Source organism: Paramormyrops kingsleyae, chromosome 14, assembly GCF_048594095.1.
Source record: "Paramormyrops kingsleyae isolate MSU_618 chromosome 14, PKINGS_0.4, whole genome shotgun sequence".
NCBI lineage: Eukaryota > Metazoa > Chordata > Actinopteri > Osteoglossiformes > Mormyridae > Paramormyrops > Paramormyrops kingsleyae.
Genome location: NC_132810.1, coordinates 9,170,007 through 9,194,214, shown reverse-complemented (window position 1 = coordinate 9,194,214; position 24,208 = coordinate 9,170,007). Strand labels below are relative to the sequence as shown.

Genomic DNA, 24,208 nt, shown 5'->3' with positions numbered 1-24,208 from the left:
TTACCTTTCTGTTCTTTCTGAGTCTAAAGCTTCAGCTTAACAGAGGTGCAGCTCCCTTCCCCAAGGTGGCTGTACCTGTTGCTTACTGATGTGCCCCCGATACATGACCATGGTCAAAGCCCAGTGACTATTCTTTAACGAGGACCACCATGTCTATGTAACTCAGCGGTATAACTTTATAAATCTAATTTGCATTTCCCGGATCACTAATGAAGTGCATTTTACGTTTCGTTATGATCACATATGAGGAATGAAGTGGGCTCCTCTCACACTTTTCCCGAAAAGGGGGAGCTCACACGCCGGCCTCTCTTCCTCTCCCCAGACGTGGACGAATGTGCCGAGGAAGACATGTGCCCCCGTGGGCAGTGCCTCAACACGGACGGCTCCTTCCAGTGTGTGTGCAGTGCCGGCTTCGTATTCTCCGTCGCCACGCTGGACTGCCAAGGTAAGCCCTCCTAGCACCAGGCCGGCAATGAGTCCCACCGTGGGCTCAGAAACCCCCCTTTGGGGAGTTTGGTTTGCCCCATGGTGAGACTCACTGACTTCTCCCCATACCACCGATTCTCAGGTTTGGGGGGGGTTAGGGTGATACAGGAAGATGTGTGTCAGCGTGTGTCTGTGTTCAGGTTACTGAGGAGCTATGATGTGTGAAACATCTGATGGTGTGAGAACTTCTTTAGGTCCTTCTGCTGCCTGTCATGTCGGTGCGTGTCTCAGCACGAGGGGCCAAAATCGCCGCTTCACGGCTGTCGCACGATGAAAATTGCCCTTGATCGTATGCAGGACTCTGCGTCAGTGGTATAATATTTGGCGGCCCGCTCCTCTCTTTTTCCAAAAGGTCAGTGATAAAACCCTGTGAGTATTGTCACTGTGCAGCACTCAGCGGGATCGTCACCACGCTCAGAGTGACCGTTTACATTAACGGCGGCTGGACCTGACAGCTGAGAGGACCGCGATGTTGTCTGTCGGGTCCCAAGGCAGCTGTGAATATGTCAGACTGTAAACAGCTGCTGGTCATCCCTGCTGCATTAGGGTTTGCGCTTGTACTTGTTAAAGTTGTTATTCGTGCTGTTCCAAGGGGTGGGGGGGGGGGGGACACACCTAGACATCAGTGCCTGTTTGTTCTGGGGCAGAAAAATACATCATGCTTGTTCTGGGGCAAATTAGCTCAGGGCTCGAAGTCACGATTCTGGAGTCACCACTACAACTTCATCCATCTCCTGTCCATCCTGCTGTTCAGGATTCCTGTATTAGACCTTCTGGGACTCCAGACACAGTCATGGGTAGGTGGGTGCCGTTGCCCCTGTCTCCATGCCAGCCACCCTGGCACAGCAAACCCCCCCCCCCCCCCGATGCTGTATGTAGGTGTATAAAGGACGAGCCTGTTTGGCCAGCTTGCTGACCTTGAGCCAGACTGTAAAGTCCGAAAAAAAAACGAGCCGTCCCACCCCCCCAGTCTCGGCGTCTGGCCGCCCCTGGCAAGCACAATGGCCCCTTGTTCGCAGGCTGTATGGAAGGTTAAGGGGAGATTCTGCCGTCATGCTAATAGAGGGGCAGGAAGCAGGCCGGTCACACACGCAGGGTCCGGCAGCGGCTGTTAAGGAATAAGCCAGGGGCTGCAGTTTGCCGTTTCCACCCCCAGGGGGCGTCTTGTCAGCTGCCCTCCTTCTTATCTCAGTCGGGCTCAGAGTCGATGGCTTTAAAGCATAAAGGGGAAAACCAAAGTTTGGTGTAGAGGGGGTTCCTCTGATTCCCCCCCCCACTTCATCCTCGACGCTCTAATCACTCTGTTGTAGGACAAGCGACGGGGGTCGTAAATGGGAGATGGAGGGGAGTCCCAGCACCCTTAGTGTTTGTTTCCATGGTGCCCAGTATGGAGCCTGAGTCCCCCAGCATGCTTTTCAGCAGGTGCTGGTCACTCCTGCTTGAGGGCTTCTGGGGACAAAGTGACAGATGTCAACCATAGGGAACCAGAGCATCTGCGGGCTCCACGCCTCCTTGTGGCCAAATGAGACAATGACTCTGTGCACAAGATGATCAGCAGTGAAGTCTGTGTGTGTGTGGGGGGGGGGGGCACACCTTCACACCTCACCAGTGTCCCTCCCATAGTCCGCTGCCGCCGTGACTCATCATACTCCGAGCTGGATGCAGTTACTGACTTGTTGCTGACTTGTAGTGCTGCAGGTGTCGTACCAGCAGCCCAGCAGCTGTTTCCTATTCTCACGGCTGTTCAGTGTCCCCCCCCCCCCCCCCCCCCCACGTAACTTCAGACAGACAGGCAGCACACATTCACCTGCGCTCAACACTACTGTGCTTTGAAGCGCTTGTCAATGGCAACCTGCAGGTGCTCCGTGAGAACATTGTGGGGAGGGGGGAGGGGGGGGGAAGGTGTTTGACACAAGATTTACACCCCCGTCATCCCTGCTGCTATCTCACTGACAGTGACCTATGCTGTGACCCTACATCCAGCAGGGCAAAGGTCATACAGTGACTGGCGCTAACCTTTCATTACAGGAAGCCCTATCCTGTACTGGGGGGGGGGGGGGTGCAGGGTCCCAGCCAGAACCGCTCCCTGGCTTTGGCTTAATATTTCTAACAGATGATAGAACCCTAAGCAAAACAGCACTTAAGAGAGCTGGGGGGCCTGGAATCTGTGTGGTGTCTCCCTCACAAACACTGATCCCCATCCTCAACTACTTCCTTTAAATGCCTCCACATAGCTTGTGTGTTTCTTTGATAAAAATGAACAGGCAAAATGACTGCTGTAAGCCCAAGCCCAGGCAGAGTAGCTGCTTTCAAAGCCTAAATAGATTACTAACAAATTAAAAACAAAGGATAAAAACATTACTTTGCTCAACTGGTAAAACCTAAAGGCACGGTAATGGCAGAGCAGCCATTACGGTGAAGGGCGGAGGTATGAGTGCCGGCTTTGTAAATGGAGGCTTTGGGCTTCTCAGTCATCACTGACACTTTTTTTTTTGGGATGCCTTGCCGGGGGGGTGAGCCGCTCGGCCCCTGGTGGTGAGCCATTGGCCGGCCTCGCCGGGGGGGTGCGCCGCTCGGCCCCTGGTGGTGAGCCATTGGCCGGCCTCGCCGGGGGGGTGTGCCGCTCGGCCCCTGGTGGTGAGCCATTGGCCGGCCTCGCCGGGGGGGGGTGCGCCGCTCGGTCCCTGGTGGTGAGCCATTGGCCGGCCTCGCCGGGGGGGTGCGCCGCTCGGTCCCTGGTGGTGAGCCATTGGCCGGCCTGCCAGATCAGATAGCGAAGCAGACTGTCGGCACCAAAGAATGTCCTCGGCGAGCTCGGCGTGCTGGGAGCGCGGGCTCCAAAGTCAAAAGCCTGGACGTGGGTCGGTCGACAAACTCGCATAGCCGTGCCGTGTGACGTGCTGGAGGCTTGGGACTCTCAGACTGGCTTGGATGTTCGGGTTTTATGCACATTCTGGCCAAGGTTACGTGTTTGACATCAAGCGTGATGCTGATTCTCTCTTGACCGGTGCACTTATCTGTGATACTTTACTATGTTTTCTCTTTTTTTCACTTTCTCACCCCTCTACCCCATACCATGTCTTTTCTAGTCTCCTGTTTTTCACTTTTCATAATCCCGTCACTCCTGGGGGAACAGAAACTCTATCCCGTTTATCGGACTTGGGTGTTTAAGGTCTCCTGCCTCATCGGATTCCTGCCATTGTCCCAAGTCGTCGTGCAGTCCCCCCCCCCCTCCACATGTAGGACTAACCTACATTTCCCCACGTTAAGTACTCCTGCGGCTAGGTAGCGATGCAGAGTAGCCGTGGGCTGTTTTCCCTGGATAAGTGACAGCTGTGGAAGGAGAAGCTGTCTGAGCAGAGTGAAAGCGGAGCTCTGTCAGCAGAGGGCTTCTGAGGACGCCACCAGAAGGCCTCCTGCTGTGTTTTAACAATTAAACCCTTTGGAGCCATTGATGACTGACCCTTACTGTGCTCCAGCGGTGGTCTGTGCTTAGGGAGAGTGTCTGTACTGAGTATAGTCTGTGCTTATGGAGAGTATCTGTACTGAGTAAGGTCAGTGCTTAGGGAGAGTATCTGTACTGAGTAAGGTCAGTGCTTAGGGAGAGTGTCTGTACTGAGTAAGGTCAGTGCTTAGGGACAGTGTCTGTACTGAGTATGGTCAATGCTTAGGGAGAGCATCTGTACTGAGTAAGGTCAGTGCTTATGGAGAGTGTCTGTACTGAGTAAGGTCAGTGCTTAGGGAGAGTGTCTGTACTGAGTAAGGTCAGTGCTTAGGGACAGTGTTTGTACTGAGTAAGGTCAGTGCTTAGGGACAGTGTCTGTACTGAGTAAGGTCAGTGCTTAGGGAGAGTGTCTGCATGTCCTGGCATATTCAGGGGCCCCAGCACTTTACGTGGGCCCCTGAATATGAAAATTTATATGTAAAACTGGATGAAGGGCCCATGGTGACATTTCTGACTACGCTCCTGGTCTGTTGTGTGTAAGAAGGTCAGTGTGTATGCAGATTTGTTATGGAAGGTTCCTCACTCTGTCAGTGAGCAAACCTGCATGGAGTGTCCCGGGGGAAGAGACCTGGGCTTCTCCACATGACTCTATGACTCGGGCATTGGGAGTGCAGGCTGGCTCTCCAGCCACCATCAGCGCCAGCTTCCCCCAGTTCTGTGCAGGAGCCACTCTTCCCTCTGAAAGATTAGCGTCTGCTTGTCCAACTGGCACAAATGCCTCTCAGGTGTCCAGTGCTTCTCTAAAAAAGGCAGCCTTTTCAGTGAGCTGTCCATGCTCTCTGTGATGGATTAACTCTGCCTGGGCTGATTGGGCTGCTTTTGTGTCTTATTTAAGGGGAACGCACATAAAAGCGCAGCATGTGGTCTGCGGGGGGGTCTTGGCAAAGCTGTTTGAATGAGGCTCTTTGGGCTCTGGACTGGGCCAGACCCACCTTGTCAAACAGCGTATGTTTCATGTAGCTTAGACATTTTGTGAGGTAAGGGGCGCCAAAAGAAGCAGCTGAGAGGCTGGTCAGTGGAGGCTTTCAGGCCCTACCTAGCATAAAATGCGATCGAGTGGCCAGTTTGTTTTCTCAGCAATTACATTCAAGACCGTGCTCGCCGGTGAGGTCTCTGTCCATCCCCAGCAAGGCGGGCTGCTCTCCAGGGAATATTCCAGACTCCGTAACACAGCGGTGAAATTGCTAACAAATGCCCAGCAGAAAATAAATGGTGCCCATTTGCTCGGACAGCCTGCAGCACGACGTGACATGACCCCGGGTGCCCACAGACTGCTGCATCCTCCCTGGGTGGCAGTGTGCTTAGCGATCTGGTGTCCCGGCTCTGCTAGGAGCGCTGGGGAGGATTTTGCCGAGGCCACGACTCGAGTCGTATTTTAATCCAACCCAATGTATGCGAGCCATCGTAGCCGGCTTAGCGGGCCTCAAGAATTCTCCGCCGCCCGCTTTCATGACCCTCCCCAAGGGAAGGTGATAACTCCATCACAGCTGGTGAATGAACCTTCTGTGGTCCGATCACAGACGCTCTCCTGACTGGGCTGATGGAATAATAGTGGCCCTGAGCTGTTCCAAATCGGCTCCTTTACTAAAAAGCTTTGGGGGGAGAGAACATTCTAGAAACCTGAGCCTATTTGAATGGTATCAAACGGCTTCTGGCACACACCGGTGTAATAGGCTTACACTGATGAATATCGGGAACAATCACAGATGGGGTTGTTCCACTGAAAGAGGCTTTCTGGCTTAGGAATGCTTATTTACTTTTTTTTGGGGGGGGGGGGAAGTGTCTGTTGGCCAAAGTGACGCTCCTGGATGGGAGCGGGAGGCTTCCCTATGGCTTCAAGATGACCCCCGCCGTTACATAATTCGGTGTTGGCGGCCCAGTATTCGAGCACAGAACAGACTTCCTGTCCACTGTGGGCTGCAGTGGTTTCCAGATGCTTCTGAGGCTCAGAACATGTGGTGAGTGTGGAGGCAAACTCTGCAAGGTGTCACAGTGGAACCTGTGACAGCTGACAATATGTGTCTAGATCCTTGTGCTGTTGGGCCCCCAAAGCATCGTGGGTAGGCGGTGGGGGTGGGGGGTGAAGGCAACTCCACCCTCTGTCCACCTCTGCCCTTCTGTCTCCACCTCTCTTCACCTCTATCGCTTTCTCTTCACCTCTGTCCACCTCTGTCCTTCTCTCTACCTCTCTTCACCTGTCTCTACCTCTCTTACCCTCTATCCTTCCCTCTACCTCTCTTCAATTCTCTTCACCACTGTTCACCTCTGTCCTTCTTTCCACATCTCTTCAATTCTGTCCACCGCTCTTCACCCCTGTCCGCCTCGGTTCTCCTCTCTCTATCTCTCTTCACCTCTATCCATCTCTCTTCACCTCTGTCCCCCTCTCTTCATCTCTGTCTACTCCTCTTCACCTCTGTCCTCTGTCCCGTCTTCCCCGTAGACATCGACGAATGTGCGAACTACACAGCCTGCGGGGCTCATGGCTTCTGTGAGAACAGCCAGGGCTCGTACCGCTGCTACTGTGACCGCGGCTACATCGAATCCCCCGGCATACCTGGGTGCATCGGTACGTACGGCGCCCACTTAAGGCTGCCTCTTAAGGCTGCCTCTTAAGGCTGCCTCTTAAGGCTCCTCTCACAGATAAAGCCTTTACAGGATTTAGCGCTTCCGATTGGCCAGGGGTTTCCTGAATGAGGACGCCGTTGCTTCTCCCCCCCCGCAGACACCAACGAGTGTGAGATGGGCGTCGCGCCGTGTGGCGAGGCCCTCTGCGAGAACGTGGAGGGCAGCTTCCTGTGCATCTGCAGCAGCGACAACGAGGAATTCGACCCCGTCACCACCAAGTGCCGCGACCGCTCCCTCATTACGGGTAACTCCCCGAGCTTGTACCCAGAACACGTCGGCCTCACGGCCCTCAATCGGACAAGTTAGCCCTTCAGCTGGGGAGCCTCCATGAGGTCGTTCCACTGGAAGGTACCTAGGGGGTCTCCCAAAAAAAATAAGCAGTAAACACTCAGCAGCAGAATCCCCAGTGCCATAAAGGGGAAAGCCATAGCTTCTGGCAAGCGTGACCTCCAGTCTATTAATCTGACAAACGGAACACGCCCGTAAATGTAGTTCTTAGAAGTACAAAGGCAGTTTTAAAAAGGCCTGGGAGAGGAATGGATGATTTTAAGTCAACACTGTGCTGTCTGTCCTCTTAACATAAGTAGAGGTTATTTACATAACCAGAATGTCTGCTGTATGGTTGTATGCATTAAATCTCCAAAATGGTTTGTGTATGTTTAGTGCATTCCAGCATGGGGGGGGGGGGGGCTCTGTTGACTCACTATTCTGTTATTTGTTTGGGGACTTATAATCCAATGAGCTGCTGGCACACACATAACATTCACTAACAAATGAACATGTAAAATTCAACAAGCAAGCTTGTTGTCAGTTAGTGGAAGTGGACTCAATTCTGCCCTCTAGTGGTTTAATTTTGAAATTGCTTTTTCTTCCGCCACAGGGGGTTTTGCCCCGGGGTTGGGTGAGACTGACGATATAGGACCCCCAAGGAATCCCGTCAAGGTTTTACCTCCGAGCACCCCAGAAGCAGCTGACGAAGGGGATCAGAAGGAGTGCTACTACAACATAAACGACGACATGATCTGCAGCAATGTTCTGTCCCGCAACACAACCAAGCAGGAGTGCTGCTGCACCGTGGGCGAGGGCTGGGGTGACAACTGCGAGATCCACCCCTGTCCAATCAGAGGGAGAGGTGCGAGGGGCTGTGCCTCTGGGTGGGGCCATTGGGCGGGTCACTGCCAGGGGGGCGGGTCAATGTTAGGGGGAGGGTGGGGCTTACGCACAAGAGAGCCTGGATGATCCAGCCAAGTATCACAGGGAAACACGCTTCGTGGTTTTCTCTGGCTCACTCACCCCTCGTTGTGTCTCTCAGCTGAGTACAGCGAGCTGTGCCTCCATGGCTTTGGCCTCATCCCCCCACGTTCCTCGGCACAGAGCCTCAGTCAGCAGCCGTTTGAAGGTGAGCAAGACTCTCCATTCCTTTCCGGGCACAGCATCTCTCCAAGGAGTCCAGGGCTTTGCTCTAAGATAGACCAGGACTGTGCTCTAAGATAGACCAGGACTGTGCTCTAAGATAGACCAGGACTATGCTCTAAGATAGACCAGGACTGTGCCTCAAACTCCATCAGCCCCACCTCGCCCGTGATGCTCGGCCAGCCCCAGAATGAGCAGCTTGCGGGTTCCGCAGTCTGTTCTGTTGGTTCCACTTTTAAAAGACAACTCGCACTTTTGCCAATCAGATTCCAGTTCTGGACACAGAATCACACCAGCATATACACTGCTGAAATGGGTACGGCTGAAGGGCACGTTTACAAAATTCACTCGGTCAGCATGAATGGGATAAATCCATAAGAAGGTACCATAGACTGAGTTTTGGAAAAGTAATGAACGTTCTTTGTCGGATCACACGAGGTCCGAGTGAGTTTTGGTTCCCGATACTGTAACATATGATGAGAAAGGCTGACATCAGCCGAAAAGAAAAGAGACAGTGAGTTTGGGAAATTTGCAATTATAAGCTGGTTTGGATGGATGCATAATAATAATGAGTCATGAGAGTCATTCCTGCAGACGGCTGCTGCACCGCCCGTCATACCTGAGCCTGGTACCTTTTCCCACCCTCCACTCCTCCCTCCATCACCTCTGCATCCACCCCAGATGCGGACGAGTGCGAGATGTTCGGACAGGAGATATGCAAGAAAGGGCACTGCAGCAACACGTACGGCTCGTACTCCTGCTTCTGCCAGACGGGCTATTACTACGACACCGTGAGGCTGGAGTGCGTGGGTGAGTGCCCCCCCCCCCCCCACCACCACCTCCACGCTGTGCTGCCCCCCCGTCCCCGTCAATGAGCGTGTGTTTCCATCTGTGCGTCAGACCACAACGAGTGCGAGACGGAGAACGTCTGTGTGGACGGCATGTGCATCAACATGGAGGGCTCCTTCGCCTGCTTCTGCAGCCCGCCGCTGGTCCTGGATGGCAGCCGGCGCCGCTGTGTGGCCATCAACACCACCGAGGGTGAGTGGGCTGGGACGGAACGCGCCAGTGGGGGGGGGGGGTCACGATTAGGAGGGTCACCTGAGCTCATTTACACCCCCCTCCCCCGGCAGAGGGCTATGACCCGGACGATTACGAGAACATGGTGGAGATCTGCTGGGAGTCGCTGACGGATGGGAACGTCTGTGCCCTGCCCATCCTGGACCGGCACACCACGTATGCAGAGTGCTGCTGCCTGTTCGGTGTGGCCTGGGGCAACCAGTGTGCCCTCTGCCCCACGCGCACATCCGGTAGGCCCCTGGGTCACAGGCCCAGCCCTCTACCCTTGTCTCATTCACGTTCCTCACCAAGCCGTTGGTTCATGGAGTTTTGATGTTGACGTCTCTGTCTGTCTGTCTGCCTGTGTCTGTCTGTGCGTGTCTCTGTCCATCTGTGTGTCTGTATGTCTCTGTGTGTGTGTGTGGGTGTACGTATGTGTTCTGTTTTTGCAGATGACTATGCCGTACTGTGTAACTTGCCCAGGAGGGGTCCCGGTGACTCTGACAGCCTGCGTGAGAGGCCGGGCTACGAGTACGGCCCCGATGGCCTCGAGCGTCCAGAGAGCCCCATTTACTGGGGGGGCTATGGGCCTGTCGGTGGAAGCAGCTACTTCAACAGCCTGGGGCCCGAGTATGGCCCCCAGGAGCCGCCAGGAGGCCCTCCCTATGGCCGGCAGGTCTCCCCCGAGGACTACAGCCCACGGGAGCTGATGCGAGTGCCCGTCCATCGGCCCCGCCCACTCGAGCGCTACAACGGTGCGGCTCGCCAGCGTCCACACGCACAAACTCAGGCACATACGTACAAGCATTAAATGTTACTCGAATGGAGTATTTCCAGGTCAGCCTGGCTGCCAGAGTAATTTAATTAAAAGCTGAATTATTGATTTTTAACTAAACGTGAAAATTAAAATTAAATGAAGTCCAAGCGTTCAGCCATAAAGTATTGCCAGATGATGTTTTACAACGCTTAGATGCAGCGAGTGAAAACTGGTGACCGTGCCCTGCTCCCTTCAGAGCGTTACGAGGGGTTTGAGGGCCTGCGAGCGGAGGAGTGCGGCATCCTGAACGGCTGTGAGAATGGCCGCTGTGTGCGCGTTCGTGAAGGCTACACCTGCGACTGCTTCGATGGCTACCATCTGGACCTCTCCAAGATGGCCTGTGTCGGTAAGCCTGCCCCACCCCCAGCCACACCCCCATACCACATCCCAGGTTATAACTCTGCCACACTCCCTACCATGCTCTATGCCAGAGCTATTCAACTCACGGTCCTCAAGGGCCGAGCCCTGCTGATTTCCCATCCTTCCTTCACCTGTGAGCCAGGTGTGAAGCCTCTGACCAATCAGAATCAGTAATTATTAAATTAACTACCTGGGAGAACTGAAAACAAGGCCTGGATTTGGAATCGAAGGCCTGAATTGAATAGCCCTGCTCTATGCCTGATTACCTGTATCAGGTGTGTTAAATTAGGGCTGTAGCTAAGCTCTGCAGGGTGGTAGACCACGCCCTCCATGCCACATCCCCATCAGATCTATGCCAAGCCCCCTGTCACCCATCCCTTCTTGTAGAGGCGTGCGTGACTGGGCTGACGGAGCAGCCCCTAACCCGTCAGGGGCAGCAGCAGCCAGAGCAGAGCCCCTGAATGGCTGCCACACGAACGTTGCATGTTCGGAATTTGCAGCATTCCGCTTCAAAAGCGGGGCCCCTCCTTCCTCCCGGCACGGCCCACACGCTCCGGCAAGCGGATTCCAGCCTGTTTTGGTTTTTGTCTGTGGGAGATGTCCCTTGGAAAACCGAAGGAAGAGAGGCATGGAGAGACCCCCCCCCCCCCCCCCCCCCCCAGTGGGAGATCAGGCGCTGACACGCACTGTGACTTGCAGGATAACTGGGTTCTTGAGTCATCTGCTCGTTAAAGAAATGGAGGAGATGGTCTATTACCATGGATAGCCAGTGGGGGGGGGGGGGCAAACCCAGTGATCTGGGTGTGGGGTGGGTGGGAGTCTACACTCAGAGATATTAATTGCCTTTAAAAAGCCTGTCACTTAAAATGGGACAGAGGGTGGGAATTCCCAAGGTCCCCCCCCAAGGATTGTGCACTCTCTGCCAGGAAAGTGCCACCCTCCCACCCCCTCCCCCAAAACAGCCCCTGCTCACTGCTGCTTCCAATTTAGCTGTTCCATTGAGATGGGACTGTTTCTACTGCCCCCCCCCTCCTTTTCCGCAGGTCAAAAACACTGAGACAGGCAGGGCTGCTCTACATGCAGCTGTACACTGTAGCCATGACACCTGCACCCACCTTCGGGGAGTGTTCAGGAGTGTTCAGGATGCCAGTCGATATGGTTGTTGCTATCAACCTGCTATTGGGGCCCCCCAGGCTGTGACTGACAGTTCCTCACACCCTTGGGGGGACTGCATCCCCTCTCCTGCCCAGATGACTCCATATGATTCCATCTCACACTTTTCCTCCTCCCACCTCCTCTCCACAGACATAAACGAGTGTGAGGACATCAGCGACAACGTGCCTCTGTGCCAGAATGCCGTGTGCTCCAACACCGAGGGCTCCTACAAGTGTACCTGCCTGCCTGGCTTCGTGGCCACGCCCAGACCCCACGAGTGCATCCCGGAGGCCGGAGAGCCGGCGGGGAGGGAGGCCGGAAAGTAAAGGGACAGAGGCGGGAGACGGGGATCCCTGCTTGCCAGGCCAGCGGCCCAATCTCACTTCCTGCGTCTCTCTCCCGCTGAATCCTCTCCCACAGTCTGGCACTAAAACCTTCCACAATAACAAAGGAAGAATGTTCGGCCTAAACATATGCAAACACAAACACAGACACACACACAGACATGCACGTCGGTCGCTGTACAGTCTGGGATCTCTCCTGTCCCTCTGTTTGTATTAACCCCCATGAAATGCATACGAAAACCGCCCCCCCCCCCTCCCCAGTCGTCCAACCCCAGCCTGCCTCTGTAGTCACCAGGCAGAATTTTATGTACATACACGTTTTTTGATTTTATTTCCTTTGTCCTGTTAATTATTTATTTCTTTTAGGGTATGAAGCTTTTTTTTTAAAAAAAAAAATAACTAACAATGCTAAGTTATGTTTTGTACAAAAATATATATATATGAATAAATACTGGGTGGCTGTGTGTGTTTTGAATTACGTCTGAATTGGAACAGCGGGCTTTCGTCAGGGATGCAGGGAGAGAGATGTGAAATGTGCGGCTTTCCACGTCTGGCGTTTCCCATATCTCCGCGGTAACAGGTTTGTGACCCGTGGGAGGGTCTGTAAGAGTGTAGAGTGAGCTCAGCACCGCTGTGTGCCGGCGATGTGTGTGCACCGCACCCCCGTAAGTGTGTCCGTGCGATAAGCATGGTGAGATGTCCACCTCTGTCGATCACCCACCTTCTTCTCCAGCGCATGGAGACGGCAGCTCAGCCTCTCTGGGTCCCCTTCGCATTCAAGCACACGACCCTGAAGTGGCTCTTAACAGCCCAGAGCCCCCACCCAAACCGCCCCACCACCGGTACAGGGCCCGAATTGTTCTCCGGACCTCCCAAAGCTCCTGCCCCGGAGAATGATCCGCTGATATTCATGACACCGCCTTCAGCCGGCCCCTTGGCCCAGAAGAGCAGCCCCTAATCAACCTTAGACGTCAAAAGATCGGTCTGTGGGGCACTTGCCGTCAAGGGCCCCTCATGGGAATGCCCTGGCATTACAGCTGTCAGAGCGGGCAGGAATGGCACCCCCCCTCCAGCTAGGTGTGCCCGCTAACCAGGGGGAGGGCTGTAACCTGTCTGCTCTCCATCATCTCCAGCCATAGGATGGCAGTACCGTCGTGTGTTCAGCGCGTAATGCTGTGCTTGAGAGGTACACAGCGCCACAGCTGCCACCGTGCTTGTGCTCTAGGTGTTCGATCACGTCCACCTGCTTTCTGTACTCCCAAAACCCATGCAAGAAATGATTCTTCCAGTTGGGGGAACCCAGAGAGCAAGCTGAGGCTCTGATGACTGGGTTGACATCATCTGTACAGTTCTAGTCCTAAGTCTTTAATGTACAACTATTTACACATTCTGATTATATAGTGCGACCAGTATTTGTGCAAAAGTGGATCAAAGAACAAAAAAAATGCATATTCCTTTACTATAATAACTTAGCCATGTAGATTTTTATATTTCTGTAAAATTGTGTCTGTTTTAACATTGTTTGTGTATGGAAAAAAGTGGTTTACACTGTACCATAGAAAGTGTATGTATCCTGCCCTGTGGTGCAGACAATGGAAGTGATTTTTAGGGCCTGGCAGAGTTTTTTGGACACAGGTGTATCGCCGTGCCACCTTTCCGGCTCAGAATCTGGCCTGTTACCCTTGGCAACTCGACATGGTCACGAGGATGCTTCTCCAGGACCGTAGGATTAGTTTATGTTAGTTTACATTTTAAAAAGAATACTCCACGCCTTTAATGTGCCTTCGATGTAACTGTACCACAGGCCTGCATGACTGTGTCCCAAGATTCAAAATGTATCAGACTCGTTTAGGAATGGGAGCCAGTTCCCTCTGTGGAATCAGGGGTTGCCATGACAGCCGTGTCACAGATGTTTGGAATGAGCCTGTGTCCCAGAACGTCCTGCCGACCCCTAAAAAGAGCAGGCACTCTTCCCGATAATGGACAATGCCTTTTTTTAATGACTGATGCCCTCGACCTGCATTCTCCATTCTGTACACGGTGTTTGTACAAAGCAACCCCACTGGCTGATTAGTGAGTCTTCCGTTGCGGTTTTGTCAGGGGCAATGAACTCTGTAAACCATCAGTGATAAGAATGGGCTGTCTCTACCCAGCACTGTGGTTTTCTTCAATGTTGTGTTCATCCCCGCGTTTACCTCTATAACTTTTTCAGTCATTGAAATAAAATTAGAGAAAAGACATGTGTTGCGTTTATTTCCACCCATCTAGTATGACAATAAGCATTAACAATAATAAACAATAAACACAAATATTAATTACTAAGAAACATATACTAGCATACTATATACACCTGTGCACACTTTGTGTAATAGAATATGTTCACCTGATGCATTTATGTTTATGCTATCATTGCAGAAATAAATTTTCAATTCATTTTTTAAATATATTCAACAAAATAACTAAAACGCGGTTGCATTAAAGATAACGAAATACTGAACTTGCGTACGTGTATTACAGCGCCATCCAGCGGACAAATACGTCTTCAAGGCTACAGATCGCTTCTTTATGATTGGTTACGGGCACAGAAACCATGCTGTCGAGTGGATTGTGGGACTTGTAGTCTTCCGTCGCTTTGACCGGCCTGCCGAGATGCCGTGGGAAAAACAACATCTCCCACCAACACACATATCAATATGTCCGTTACTTCTTAACCAGCTGTTGTGATCGTTAGGTCCGTCTTTTGGCGAAGTTTAAATACCCTGTGTGCGAAAGAATGGCGTGAGCGTGGTGTCGTCGTATAATCATGCTTAATCCCTTTATTTAGGCTGGTGGAGGGTAGCCGGTTATTGTTCACTAACAGTTATTATAACTAGTAGCTGCTTGTCTCTCGTGGTGATTTAAACGCTGCTAATGTAATGGGAGTTTTTAAGGCCAATATCTCAAAGTATTTTTCGGACGTTGATCATTTCTGTGCCGTTAAATGCTGCATAGCGTATACGTTTTCACTGAAATGACTTTTCAGCCATCGCTATTTCGTTGACGTCCTTTAACACTAAACACTACCCATAATGAACACGATCATTGTATTAACACCATCAGTGATATAGAACCGATCGTTGAAATGCCGGCGTTGCAAGTATTGGAGTAGTTTCTCTTCTGCTAATAAAGCTCGTACCGCTTTATTAGTATCAATGGAGAGCCAGCGATGCCAAATGCAGCCCGCGGGAAAGGAGGATCTCTGTACTTTGCGGAGGCGAAAAGGCGGTGGGAAGACGAGCGAACGGGAAGCGATTAGGGCCGGAAGACTGGGGGGGTCCGAGGGAGCGAACGGGCGGCCTGCGGCGGCGTCGGAGGACACGAACGGGCGGCCTGTGGAAGTGAAGCGCTCGCTGCAGGACGGACATCGGAGGACCGGGACATGCAGTGTATTGGCGCTGGTGGCCGTCCTCTCTTTAATCACCCGCTTCTACAAGATCCTGGAACCGCCGCATATATGGTGAGTTGGGTTTTTATTCTCCCTTTACTGAGAATCAGCAGTGACAGTGATGGAATAAATGATAACGGTGCACATTAACAATGCACTATTGTAACGTAAATTTAACCTGTACACTTTCTCATATCTACATGGATTAGGGGATATAGTCCCCATCAGAGTTGCAAAGGTTATCTAGATCTTCAGGTGTGTTTAGGTTTAGTTTTAAGGTGACTGCATATTGTGTTATCGGCCCTCCTGGTGAAAAGGCTACTTGTCCAGAAGTGAAATGCAGTGTGAAACGATGTATGTTTCAGCTGGGATGAAACCCACTTTGGAAAAATGGGCAGCTATTACATCAACAGAACCTTTTTCTTTGATGTTCATCCACCGCTGGGTAAGGTGAGAGACCTACTGTCCGTTTAAGATACTTTATTATTTTGAGTTTAACATGGAACCAGCTGTTGGTGTTGAAAGCTAAATACTGTTTGACATCATAAGCCAAATTCAAATGACACTGAGCACTTGTTTGCCTGTTTGCTAGATGCTGATTGGTTTAGCTGGTCACCTGACTGGCTACGATGGAAGTTTCCCGTTCATCCGGCCTGGGGATAAATATGAGGATCATGATTACTGGGGGATGAGAGGGGTAAGCACCTTTGCATGGTTTGTTTCAACTGTTGACCTTTCACCTTGTTACTGGAGGATGATGGGAAGTAACAGTCTGTTTTTTTTTTCCCTCTTGATAGTTCTGTGCCCTCTTGGGGTCCTGTCTCCCCCCTATTGCCTACCTCACCGTACAGGAGCTGTCACGGTCCTCAACTGCAGCCCTCATAGCCGCTGCCACGCTTGTCTTTGGTGGGTGGTGGTTACCGTAGTAACAGACTTTTGTCCCAAGTTTGTTAGGTGCTTTCCTGTCTGAGTATGTGAACTACCTGGCATCAGATGGGTATGTGTCTATGAGCAAACAGCTTTCTGAATGTGAGCTATGCAAGTTCACATAAGGAAAGAGCTGCATGCAGTTGATTTATTCCTGTTTTGTCATCTGCAGATACCGGCTGCATCACGATCTCTCAGTACATCCTACTGGACCCCATTCTGATGTTTTTCATAATGGGCTCAGTGCTGTGCACAGTCAAGTTTAACCAGCAGAGGCACAGGTAGGGATGTCTCACATCTTACTCATTACATGTTATTTATCTGTCTTGCTTTTTGTCACTGTGGTTTTGGTATTTGTGTTGTCTTGATGATCATGTGACTTTTGATTGTGTTTATTATTTTCACATAACCTGAAATACTAAGAAGTGGAGAATCTTTTTAGTTTTATAATGATTTTGCTATCTATGCTGAGGTTTTGTGTATTTCTGTAGGCCGTTTAGTGCCCCCTGGTGGCTGTGGCTGGTCCTGACAGGGGTGAACTTGGCAGGGGCTCTGGGGGTGAAGTTTGTGGGGCTGTTTGTTATCATGCTGGTGGGACTGAATACAGCGTGGGACCTCTGGAGGCTACTCGGAGACCTGGATCTCCCTCTGGTACTGATTTGTAAGGATGTGATTGCTGACTTTCTGCTAACTGGGGAGTGCCAGTGTAGTAAAGTTTTCATCTCTGTCTGTCAGGCGGAGTTTTGGAAGCACTTGTCAGCCCGGGTGTTTGGTCTGATCTTGCTGCCGTTGACCTTGTACATCATGATATTTGCTGTGCACTTTGTCGTCTTAAAAAAAAGGTTGGTGTGAATTCAAAACCAAACCTGTACCTTCATCACCAAAGTTTTAAACATCCAGCATGGTACTTATCACAGTTTTTCACAGAATATTAATTAGTAAGTGAAAGTGGAGGTTTTGAAATATACAGATATATAATATAAAACTCTAACGTTAGCAAAACTAGCTAGCTGTAGCAATGAGCTGTTATGTAAAGGAATGCATATAACTGGTATGCAAGTATGCATTTGTCATATAAAGCGGTACGAATGGGCAGTCTCTTGTCGTAGCAGCACAAATGTGAATTTATTCTATGTGCATCCGTGCTGTTATTACAAGAAATTACTAGGGATGCACAGATTCCACTTTTTTTGTCCGATACCGATATCTGTGCTTTGGGTAACAGCCGATACCAAGTACTGATCCAATACCAGTGTTTTATTAATAAGCCTTAGGCCTCACGTTCTGGAAGATGTTGATATCATTCTTTTATGTGTAAGGCAACAGCAGGCCTAACTTAAATACCGTGATATAAATTTTTGGTCATATATATAGTGTGTGCGTGTGTCATTTTTTTAGGGAGATGTTATTTATTGAGGTTCTCAGCTAGAAAGGTCTTCACAGAGAAACAAAGCCTTCACCGTAAAAGCTGATTTATACTGCTGCATCGAATAGACGCCGTAAATACGACGTGGCCGTGGACCTTATGCCATACCTTATCGTGCACCTCCCCAGAAATGTAAACATCACGGCGATGCAGCCGTGTGATTGGTCTGCTTGGTAGCATTCGTGTTTTTTATAGGAGCAAAGAAAGTGTATACCCAGGTGTACTTATATCTGCGATGGAACCTCTAGCATTACATATAACTAATATTAAATAACTTTAGTTTAGTTTTAGTTTAGATATAACACTTCAGTTTAGTTTTCTCTCATGTCTCCATAATTTGCGCTAAATTTAGTTAGTCTTTCTCTGCTGACATTAGCAAACTCTGTTTGCTCTGCACCATGGTGTGTCTCTAGGTGTTTGATCTAATTGCTTGTTAAATGACGTGCTGTCTCTTCCTCTTCTTGACACGTTAGCAGAACAGAGCTTACAGTCTGCTGTACTTCTGTCATCGTCCCTTATCGTAAAATATGTGCAAGCTTTGCATATACTCATCAATTTGCCAGTGCCGGTGTTCTCTGCATTTATTCTTCCCAAATGTTTCCGGCTGACCAATCTCTCGCTAAATGCCAAAATCTGATTGGGCAACACAAAAAGAAATGCAGCAGCTTTAAGTTTTAACGTAATGCTGCAATGAAGTGGTATCGGTTCTTCGTATCGGACATTTCTTATGAGTACTGGTATGAGCATAGTATCGGCCCAATGCTGGTAGCGGTATCGGCGCATTCCTAGAAATTGGCACGCATTTTTAACCTTTATGTGGCTAATTTGTATTTTTCATGGTAGAAAGGCTAAAATGCACAGTGATTTCTTGACATAAGTGTGAATGCACATAAAATCAAATCATTTGTGCTGCTTTGACAAGAAATTGCCACACATATCAGTTTATATGCCGAATGTGTAGGTGCATACCTGTAATGTGCACCCTGGTTGTGACATTGTTTGAATAGGAGAGACTGTAACTGATGTCCTTTGTTTCCTCCTTCCCAGCGGTCCTGGGGATGGCTTCTTCAGCTCGGCCTTCCAGTCGCGATTGATCGGGAACAACCTGCACAACGCATCTATGCCTGAGTGTGAGCTGCCCACCCCCTAGCTGGGGCTGCGGCCTGTCCACCGCTGGGAGTCATGGTTGCCCAGTGACTACTGGTGATCTTACAAGGTTTCGGTCCTCATAGAGTCCTGTTCTGTCACAGACCTGGCGTACGGGTCCACGGTGACGGTGAAGAACATCCGTATCGCAGGGGGGTACCTCCATTCCCACTGGCACCTGTATCCAGAAGGCGTGGGAGCGCGACAGCAGCAGGTCTGTATGCAGCCTGATCTCTGATCAGCCTTAAAAACACCTGTCAGGTATGCCTACCTGCGGGCCCCTGTAGCCCTGTTTGATATAGTCCTTGGTTTTTCAAGTACTGACAATAAGCAGGAGCTCATGGGAGTTTTACTTGCACAAAATATTCTGCGGGCTGAAAGAAAAATGATTAGTCGAGAGATAAGCAATCAGATTGTAGGGAAGGTGGGTGCAAGCAGCTAAAGGAGGCGGGACCAACCAATCAGATGTCTTTTCTTTCTGCCCTCAGAACATTTTCGTCCAAGTAAAACTCCCACAAGCTAAGCACGACTGGGATGTTCTTGATTAAATTAGCTCTCTGTCTCGCTCTACAGGTAACTGGATACCTCCATAAGGACTACAACAACCTGTGGTTAGTCCAGAGACCAAACAACTCGGAGGGTAAGGGAGGGGCTGCTGGCTTACAGCTCACCATTTGCAGACTGAATTTCAAGCACTGCTGTCCCAACCTTTTCCCTGTCTGTGTTTCAGATCTGTCTCGAACGCCAGACCTTGTTCGCCATGGCGACGTCATCCGATTGGAGCACAAAGAGTAAGCCACACCCTCCAACTGTCATTGGTCTGTGGGAGCCATTCCTTCCCACGTATTGGTCCATGGAATGGTAAGACAGATTTTAATGATGCTTCTCCGTTTCACTGTAGGACAACTCGTTTCCTGCACAGCCACCTCCACAAAGCACCACTGACCAAGAAGCACCTGCAGGTCACTGGCTATGGCATTGTAAGTAGGAGGATGTCTCATCTCCATGGTGATGGTCATGACCTGTAAAACCCACAGTGTGGTACTGGGGGTGGAGAATTACTGTTTTCGTGAAGATAAACACTGAGGCGTAAAACTTGCAAACGGTGATGTCGATGAGATATCTGACTGTTTTCTGTAGGTGTCCCACCTCCCTTGGAGCTGGGGGTAGAGTTGCCTCCTGTTGGGTATATTCCGGCATCGTCCCATGCTGAAAAATAAAATGCTGTATTGATCCATGAAAAATGCGATGTGTCCCATATATTCGTACACATTTGGTATCCCACCCACCACCCCAGTCACTTTGCAGATTTGATCGTTGGTGGACCCCCCCCCCCCTGGTAAAAATGAGCCTGGTCTAAAAAAGTAGAAATGGTCAAACTTATAAAATCGACAGTTGATCCCGGGTGTTTCACTTATCTATAAAAAATAAGGTACCACATAAACCAGTCCGTGGATATGAAAGGTTTGGAAACCCCAGTTTGGTGCTTGTTATGGATTGGTTTAGCTTAATGGAAACCCAGTGGTAGCCTTTTGGAAACATTGGGTTAAGTTTCTCAGGGACCAATGGATCTTCTGGCCCTTGCAGAATGGGACTGGAGACCCCAATGACTTGTGGCAGGTGGAGGTGTGCGGGGGCCGGCAGGGCGACCCAGTCAAGGTGCTGCGGAGCAAGGTGCGCTTCCTGCACCGAGCCACGGGCTGCGTGCTCTACTCCACTGGCAAGACACTGCCCAAATGGTGAGGGGGGCCAGCGGCCGGGAACTACCGCATTTATGGGTCATTACCCTGCACATCTGCTGATCCTGACAGGGGTGAACTTGGCAAACTATAAGTCTAAAGGGAGCCTAAAAGGATAAAACAGAATGACTCAAACCTTTTTTTAAAAACTTTAGATTGCATAAAATTTATGGAAAACCTAATGATAGTGTACCAAATTATTTTAAAAAATCTTCATTTTGTAATTAGAATATTTAAAAGGGGGAAATCCATGTGGCAGTTGTATAGATATGCGTGCAGTATAAACTAATGTACAAAAAAAGCATCTCTATAGTATAAACAAATTAGAAAATAAGTGAAATCAGAAAACAAACAGGGTATTTAGGTTGTGTAATATAGTTTCATATGGATACGTAGCAGCAAGTAGGTAGAGGGCATGAATATGTAACCAGTAGGTTGTTGGTTTGAAGCTCGTGAGGGACCCTGCTGTAGGAAGGTGCTCAAACTGAACTGCTCCTTTGTAAATGGATTAAATCCCATATAGGATTAAAACAACCCAACTGTTACCGGTAGAATGAGGAGGAGCCTTATTATTATTATTATTATTATTATTATTATTATTATTAGGTGGCTCTTCCCTTGAAGAGTTGTGCTGTGGTTCATGAGACTTACTCATCGTGAGTCTGTCTGTTGACCAGGGGCTGGGAACAGGTGGAGGTGACATGCAGCCCCTACCTGAAGGAGACCCCCAACTCCCAGTGGAACATCGAGGACCATATCAACCACAAGTGTAGGCTTGGCTGTTTTACTGTAGCAATACTTTTAAATACCTGGTATTCTCTCACTTTGTGGTGTGATGTTTCTTGGTGCAGTGGTCAAAGATTATTGGTCAATTATTTCTAGTCTACAGAGCAATAATTATCAGCATTTCTTCACAATATAAAGCAGTATTGCCCTGTTGTAGCAATTTTTTGTACCCCACTGGTCATATGCTTCTTATGGTTTCCAACAACTGTCCAGTTAAAGCTCTCATGCATCCTTCTCTCTGTACTGCCAAGCTCCTGTCAGTAAGGCTTTGTCGCTGCCTGTTGTAAAGGCAGTGGGTGCAGTACTGCTGTGTTTTGTGCGTACATGCACGCTTTTCCACAGTGCCCAATATCAGCCTGTCACTGCTGAAGCCATCATTCCTGGAGATCCTTGTGGAGTCTCACATCGTCATGATCAGGGTGAGCTCAGGGTGAAAACTTGATGTCTTTGGCTACTTGATGACTGTCTTCACCAAACGCTGAATACTTTCTTGAATGTTGTCATCTTCGGTTAGGGCAACAGCGGACTGAAACCCAAAGACCATGAATCCAGTTCCAAACCCTGGCATTGGCCTGTTAACTACCAGGTAGATGGCGTGTCGTGGTCAGACTTACGGGACTTGCGGCTTGTGCAGAAATGTTCATAATCCAGCCTTTGGTTTCCTTTGAGGGCTTGAGGTTCTCTGGAGTGAATGAAACGGAATATCGAGTGTACCTGCTGGGGAACCCTGTAAGTGTCTCGGCCTCCCTCACTCTGCCTAAGAGCACAATGGTAGATGTCTGTGTTACCAAAGCACAGTGTTTTCTTTTTGAAAGATTGGCAAGAAATGTAAGATCTTCAAAGGACCATCTCTTCAGACTTCAGAAGTCTATGAAATGTTATAAAGAGGATGCAGGGTTGAAATCTGTGCAGAGTGTGATGGACCTGGTCAGCTCCCAGTCTGGGTGCTTTCTTAGGTCCATCTTCAGAAAGGCTTCCGCTCCCCTACCTTGGCAGGTGATCTGGTGGTTGAACCTGCTCAGCATTGGCCTGTACCTGTTGATGGCTACTACTGCTGCTGTTTTGTTCCAGAGAGGGGTTCAACTTGGTGGGAGGAGTCAAGGTAGGGCAGGGTATCTAGCCACGTATCCCCTGAGGGGATTTGATTGGTTGAGAGCTATTCCTGCCCACAGCCACGCTCCTGTGTTGCAGAGCGCTGCCAGGTGCTGCTGGACGGAGGGGGCCTGTTGTTTCTGGGCTGGCTGCTGCACTACTTGCCTTTCTACACCATGGGCCGCATCCTCTACTACCACCACTACTTCCCCGCCATGCTCTTCAGCAGCATGCTCACAGGTCTCAGACGGCGCCCCTCCTCCTTCCTGTAATCCGCACTGACCAGATGGGCATGCCTTTGAATGGCTCTCGTCTCTGTATCTCAGGCATCACCTTGGACATCTTGCTGCAGTGTGGAGATCTACTGTTTCCCCTTGCTGTGGCCCGCCACCTGCACAGAGCGGCACAAGGCCTGCTCCTCTCAGCCTTTATCTACAGGTGAGTGGGTATTAACTGCACTGCCACCTAGTGGCCATTTGTCTGACACAGCAACAGATAAACCTTAACCAAATAATCTGAATGGCTTTAATAATATCCAGAAGTAAAAAAAGCCACAAATTTAAGCCCCTGCCTTGTAGAAGGCTAATGCATTGAACTATAATGAAATATAATGATACAAGTCAGTAAAGCTTCTAAAGAATAAATTTAATTTGATCTAATTTCCTTTTCGTAGCTTATATTTTCAGAAGGTTTTAGACAAAAAATGATTGGATTTGGCTGATCAGTGAAGACATTTAGGTCCTATTGAATTGTAGGAATTGGGTACATATAAGTTTTAAGTTGACTCTAATAATGACAATCTTTGTTCTCCCAACACTGCAGTTTTTACCTGTTCCACCCCCTTTCCTACGGCATGAGAGGCCCCTTAGCCCATGACCCAGCCAGTGCAATGGCTGGCCTCAGGTGGATGGAATCCTGGGAATTTTAAAAACAACAAGAAGACTGTTAATTGCAAAAAGCAGCAGCAAAGACCCCGAACTTCGGCACAGAAATTATCTTAGTGTTCGTCATACATTACTCTTATAGTTTAAGTAATGATTGTAGGTCTAGAAGTTGCACCTGTAAAGTGTGTTGTTAGAGATGTGAGAATTCCAAGCATGAGCTTTCTGCTTGGGTGTCTGTCAGACACAGATTTGTCCTGAAATTGAAGCAGCTTTTAAGTCATAAGGTATTTCTATACCATGCCTTGGTACGCATATTGCATATTCAGTGTTGTGCAAAGGTATGATCAGTTGCAAAATGAAGCATTTCTGATACCCTATTTTCTTTCATTTTATGCAGCTGAAGACCCACCATAGCTTATAAAAGTCGTTTTTTTTCCTAACCGACATACTTAGAAATCTGAGAAATCACTGCTCTAGAATTGCCTTTAAAATTGCAGTTTACAAAAACGTGCAATATCCAGCTAAGTGCCTTTAGAAAGACTTCGGACTTGAAAAACTAAAGTAGTATTTCTAGTATTACTAAAAACTAAAGTAGTATTTCTAGTATTTTGTTTAGTGTTTTTTCTTAGTGTATTTGTTATTTGTATTAATGCTGCTATGTTTAGTCCGTACTCACAGAATATTGGTTACTGTTGTTTCACGGGAATTTCAGAGTGATGTATTTAAATATAGTAAGTTTTCATAGTTTTTAAATACTGTACTGTTGCTTTTTCACTACATGTTTCTGGAAGATGTGTATATGAGTTAAGACTTCTTTCTCCATCAGAACTCCGAACTGAGATTCAAAATTAGTTTTTTTTTAAAATAAATTTTATTAAAAATTAACGCGATCTTGTGTCGTTTTTTTCACCTGGTAGTTTCTGTTACAGCTGTATTACAAATGGTTGTCTTTCGGAAATTAGCTGAACTAAAACACTACGCACGCATGAACATGTATTGCATTACGCATACGAAAGGAAA

The 24,208-nt window shown here is 49.4% G+C and overlaps 2 protein-coding genes across 5 annotated transcripts in view; both read left to right on the top strand.

Annotated features, from left to right (window-relative positions):
• The window catches only part of LOC111852403 (latent-transforming growth factor beta-binding protein 2), a 93,520-nt gene extending 79,518 nt beyond the window's left edge, over positions 1–14,002 (top strand). For all 3 annotated transcript variants that reach the window (XM_072699248.1, XM_072699247.1, XM_072699249.1), the window contains 11 exons: positions 323–445; positions 6,432–6,557; positions 6,714–6,860; positions 7,497–7,748; positions 7,929–8,015; positions 8,711–8,839; positions 8,930–9,070; positions 9,163–9,339; positions 9,541–9,843; positions 10,102–10,251; positions 11,571–14,002. In XM_072699248.1, the coding sequence (XP_072555349.1) occupies positions 323–445; positions 6,432–6,557; positions 6,714–6,860; positions 7,497–7,748; positions 7,929–8,015; positions 8,711–8,839; positions 8,930–9,070; positions 9,163–9,339; positions 9,541–9,843; positions 10,102–10,251; positions 11,571–11,746 (1,811 nt within the window). In that variant the 3' untranslated portion in view covers positions 11,747–14,002. The remainder of the gene's footprint in view (positions 1–322; positions 446–6,431; positions 6,558–6,713; positions 6,861–7,496; positions 7,749–7,928; positions 8,016–8,710; positions 8,840–8,929; positions 9,071–9,162; positions 9,340–9,540; positions 9,844–10,101; positions 10,252–11,570) is intronic.
• Positions 14,003–14,805: 803 nt separating this feature from the next.
• Positions 14,806–24,073, top strand: pomt2 (protein-O-mannosyltransferase 2). 2 transcript variants are annotated; one of them, XM_023828250.2, is made up of 21 exons: positions 14,806–15,260; positions 15,554–15,638; positions 15,781–15,885; positions 15,986–16,094; positions 16,288–16,396; positions 16,607–16,766; positions 16,851–16,957; positions 18,589–18,671; positions 18,792–18,901; positions 19,261–19,327; positions 19,418–19,478; positions 19,589–19,667; positions 20,275–20,426; positions 21,104–21,195; positions 21,555–21,631; positions 21,727–21,798; positions 21,882–21,941; positions 22,209–22,314; positions 22,404–22,544; positions 22,631–22,742; positions 23,127–24,073. In XM_023828250.2, the coding sequence occupies exons 1-21, from the start codon at positions 14,956–14,958 to the stop codon at positions 23,230–23,232; spliced, it is 2,298 nt and encodes a 765-aa protein (XP_023684018.2). In that variant the 5' UTR covers positions 14,806–14,955; the 3' UTR covers positions 23,233–24,073. The 2 variants fall into 2 exon arrangements, with proteins under 2 accessions (XP_023684018.2, XP_023684019.2); XM_023828251.2 differs by lacking the exon at positions 14,806–15,260 and having other exon boundaries at positions 15,554–15,633.
• The last annotated feature ends 135 nt before the right edge of the window (positions 24,074–24,208 follow it).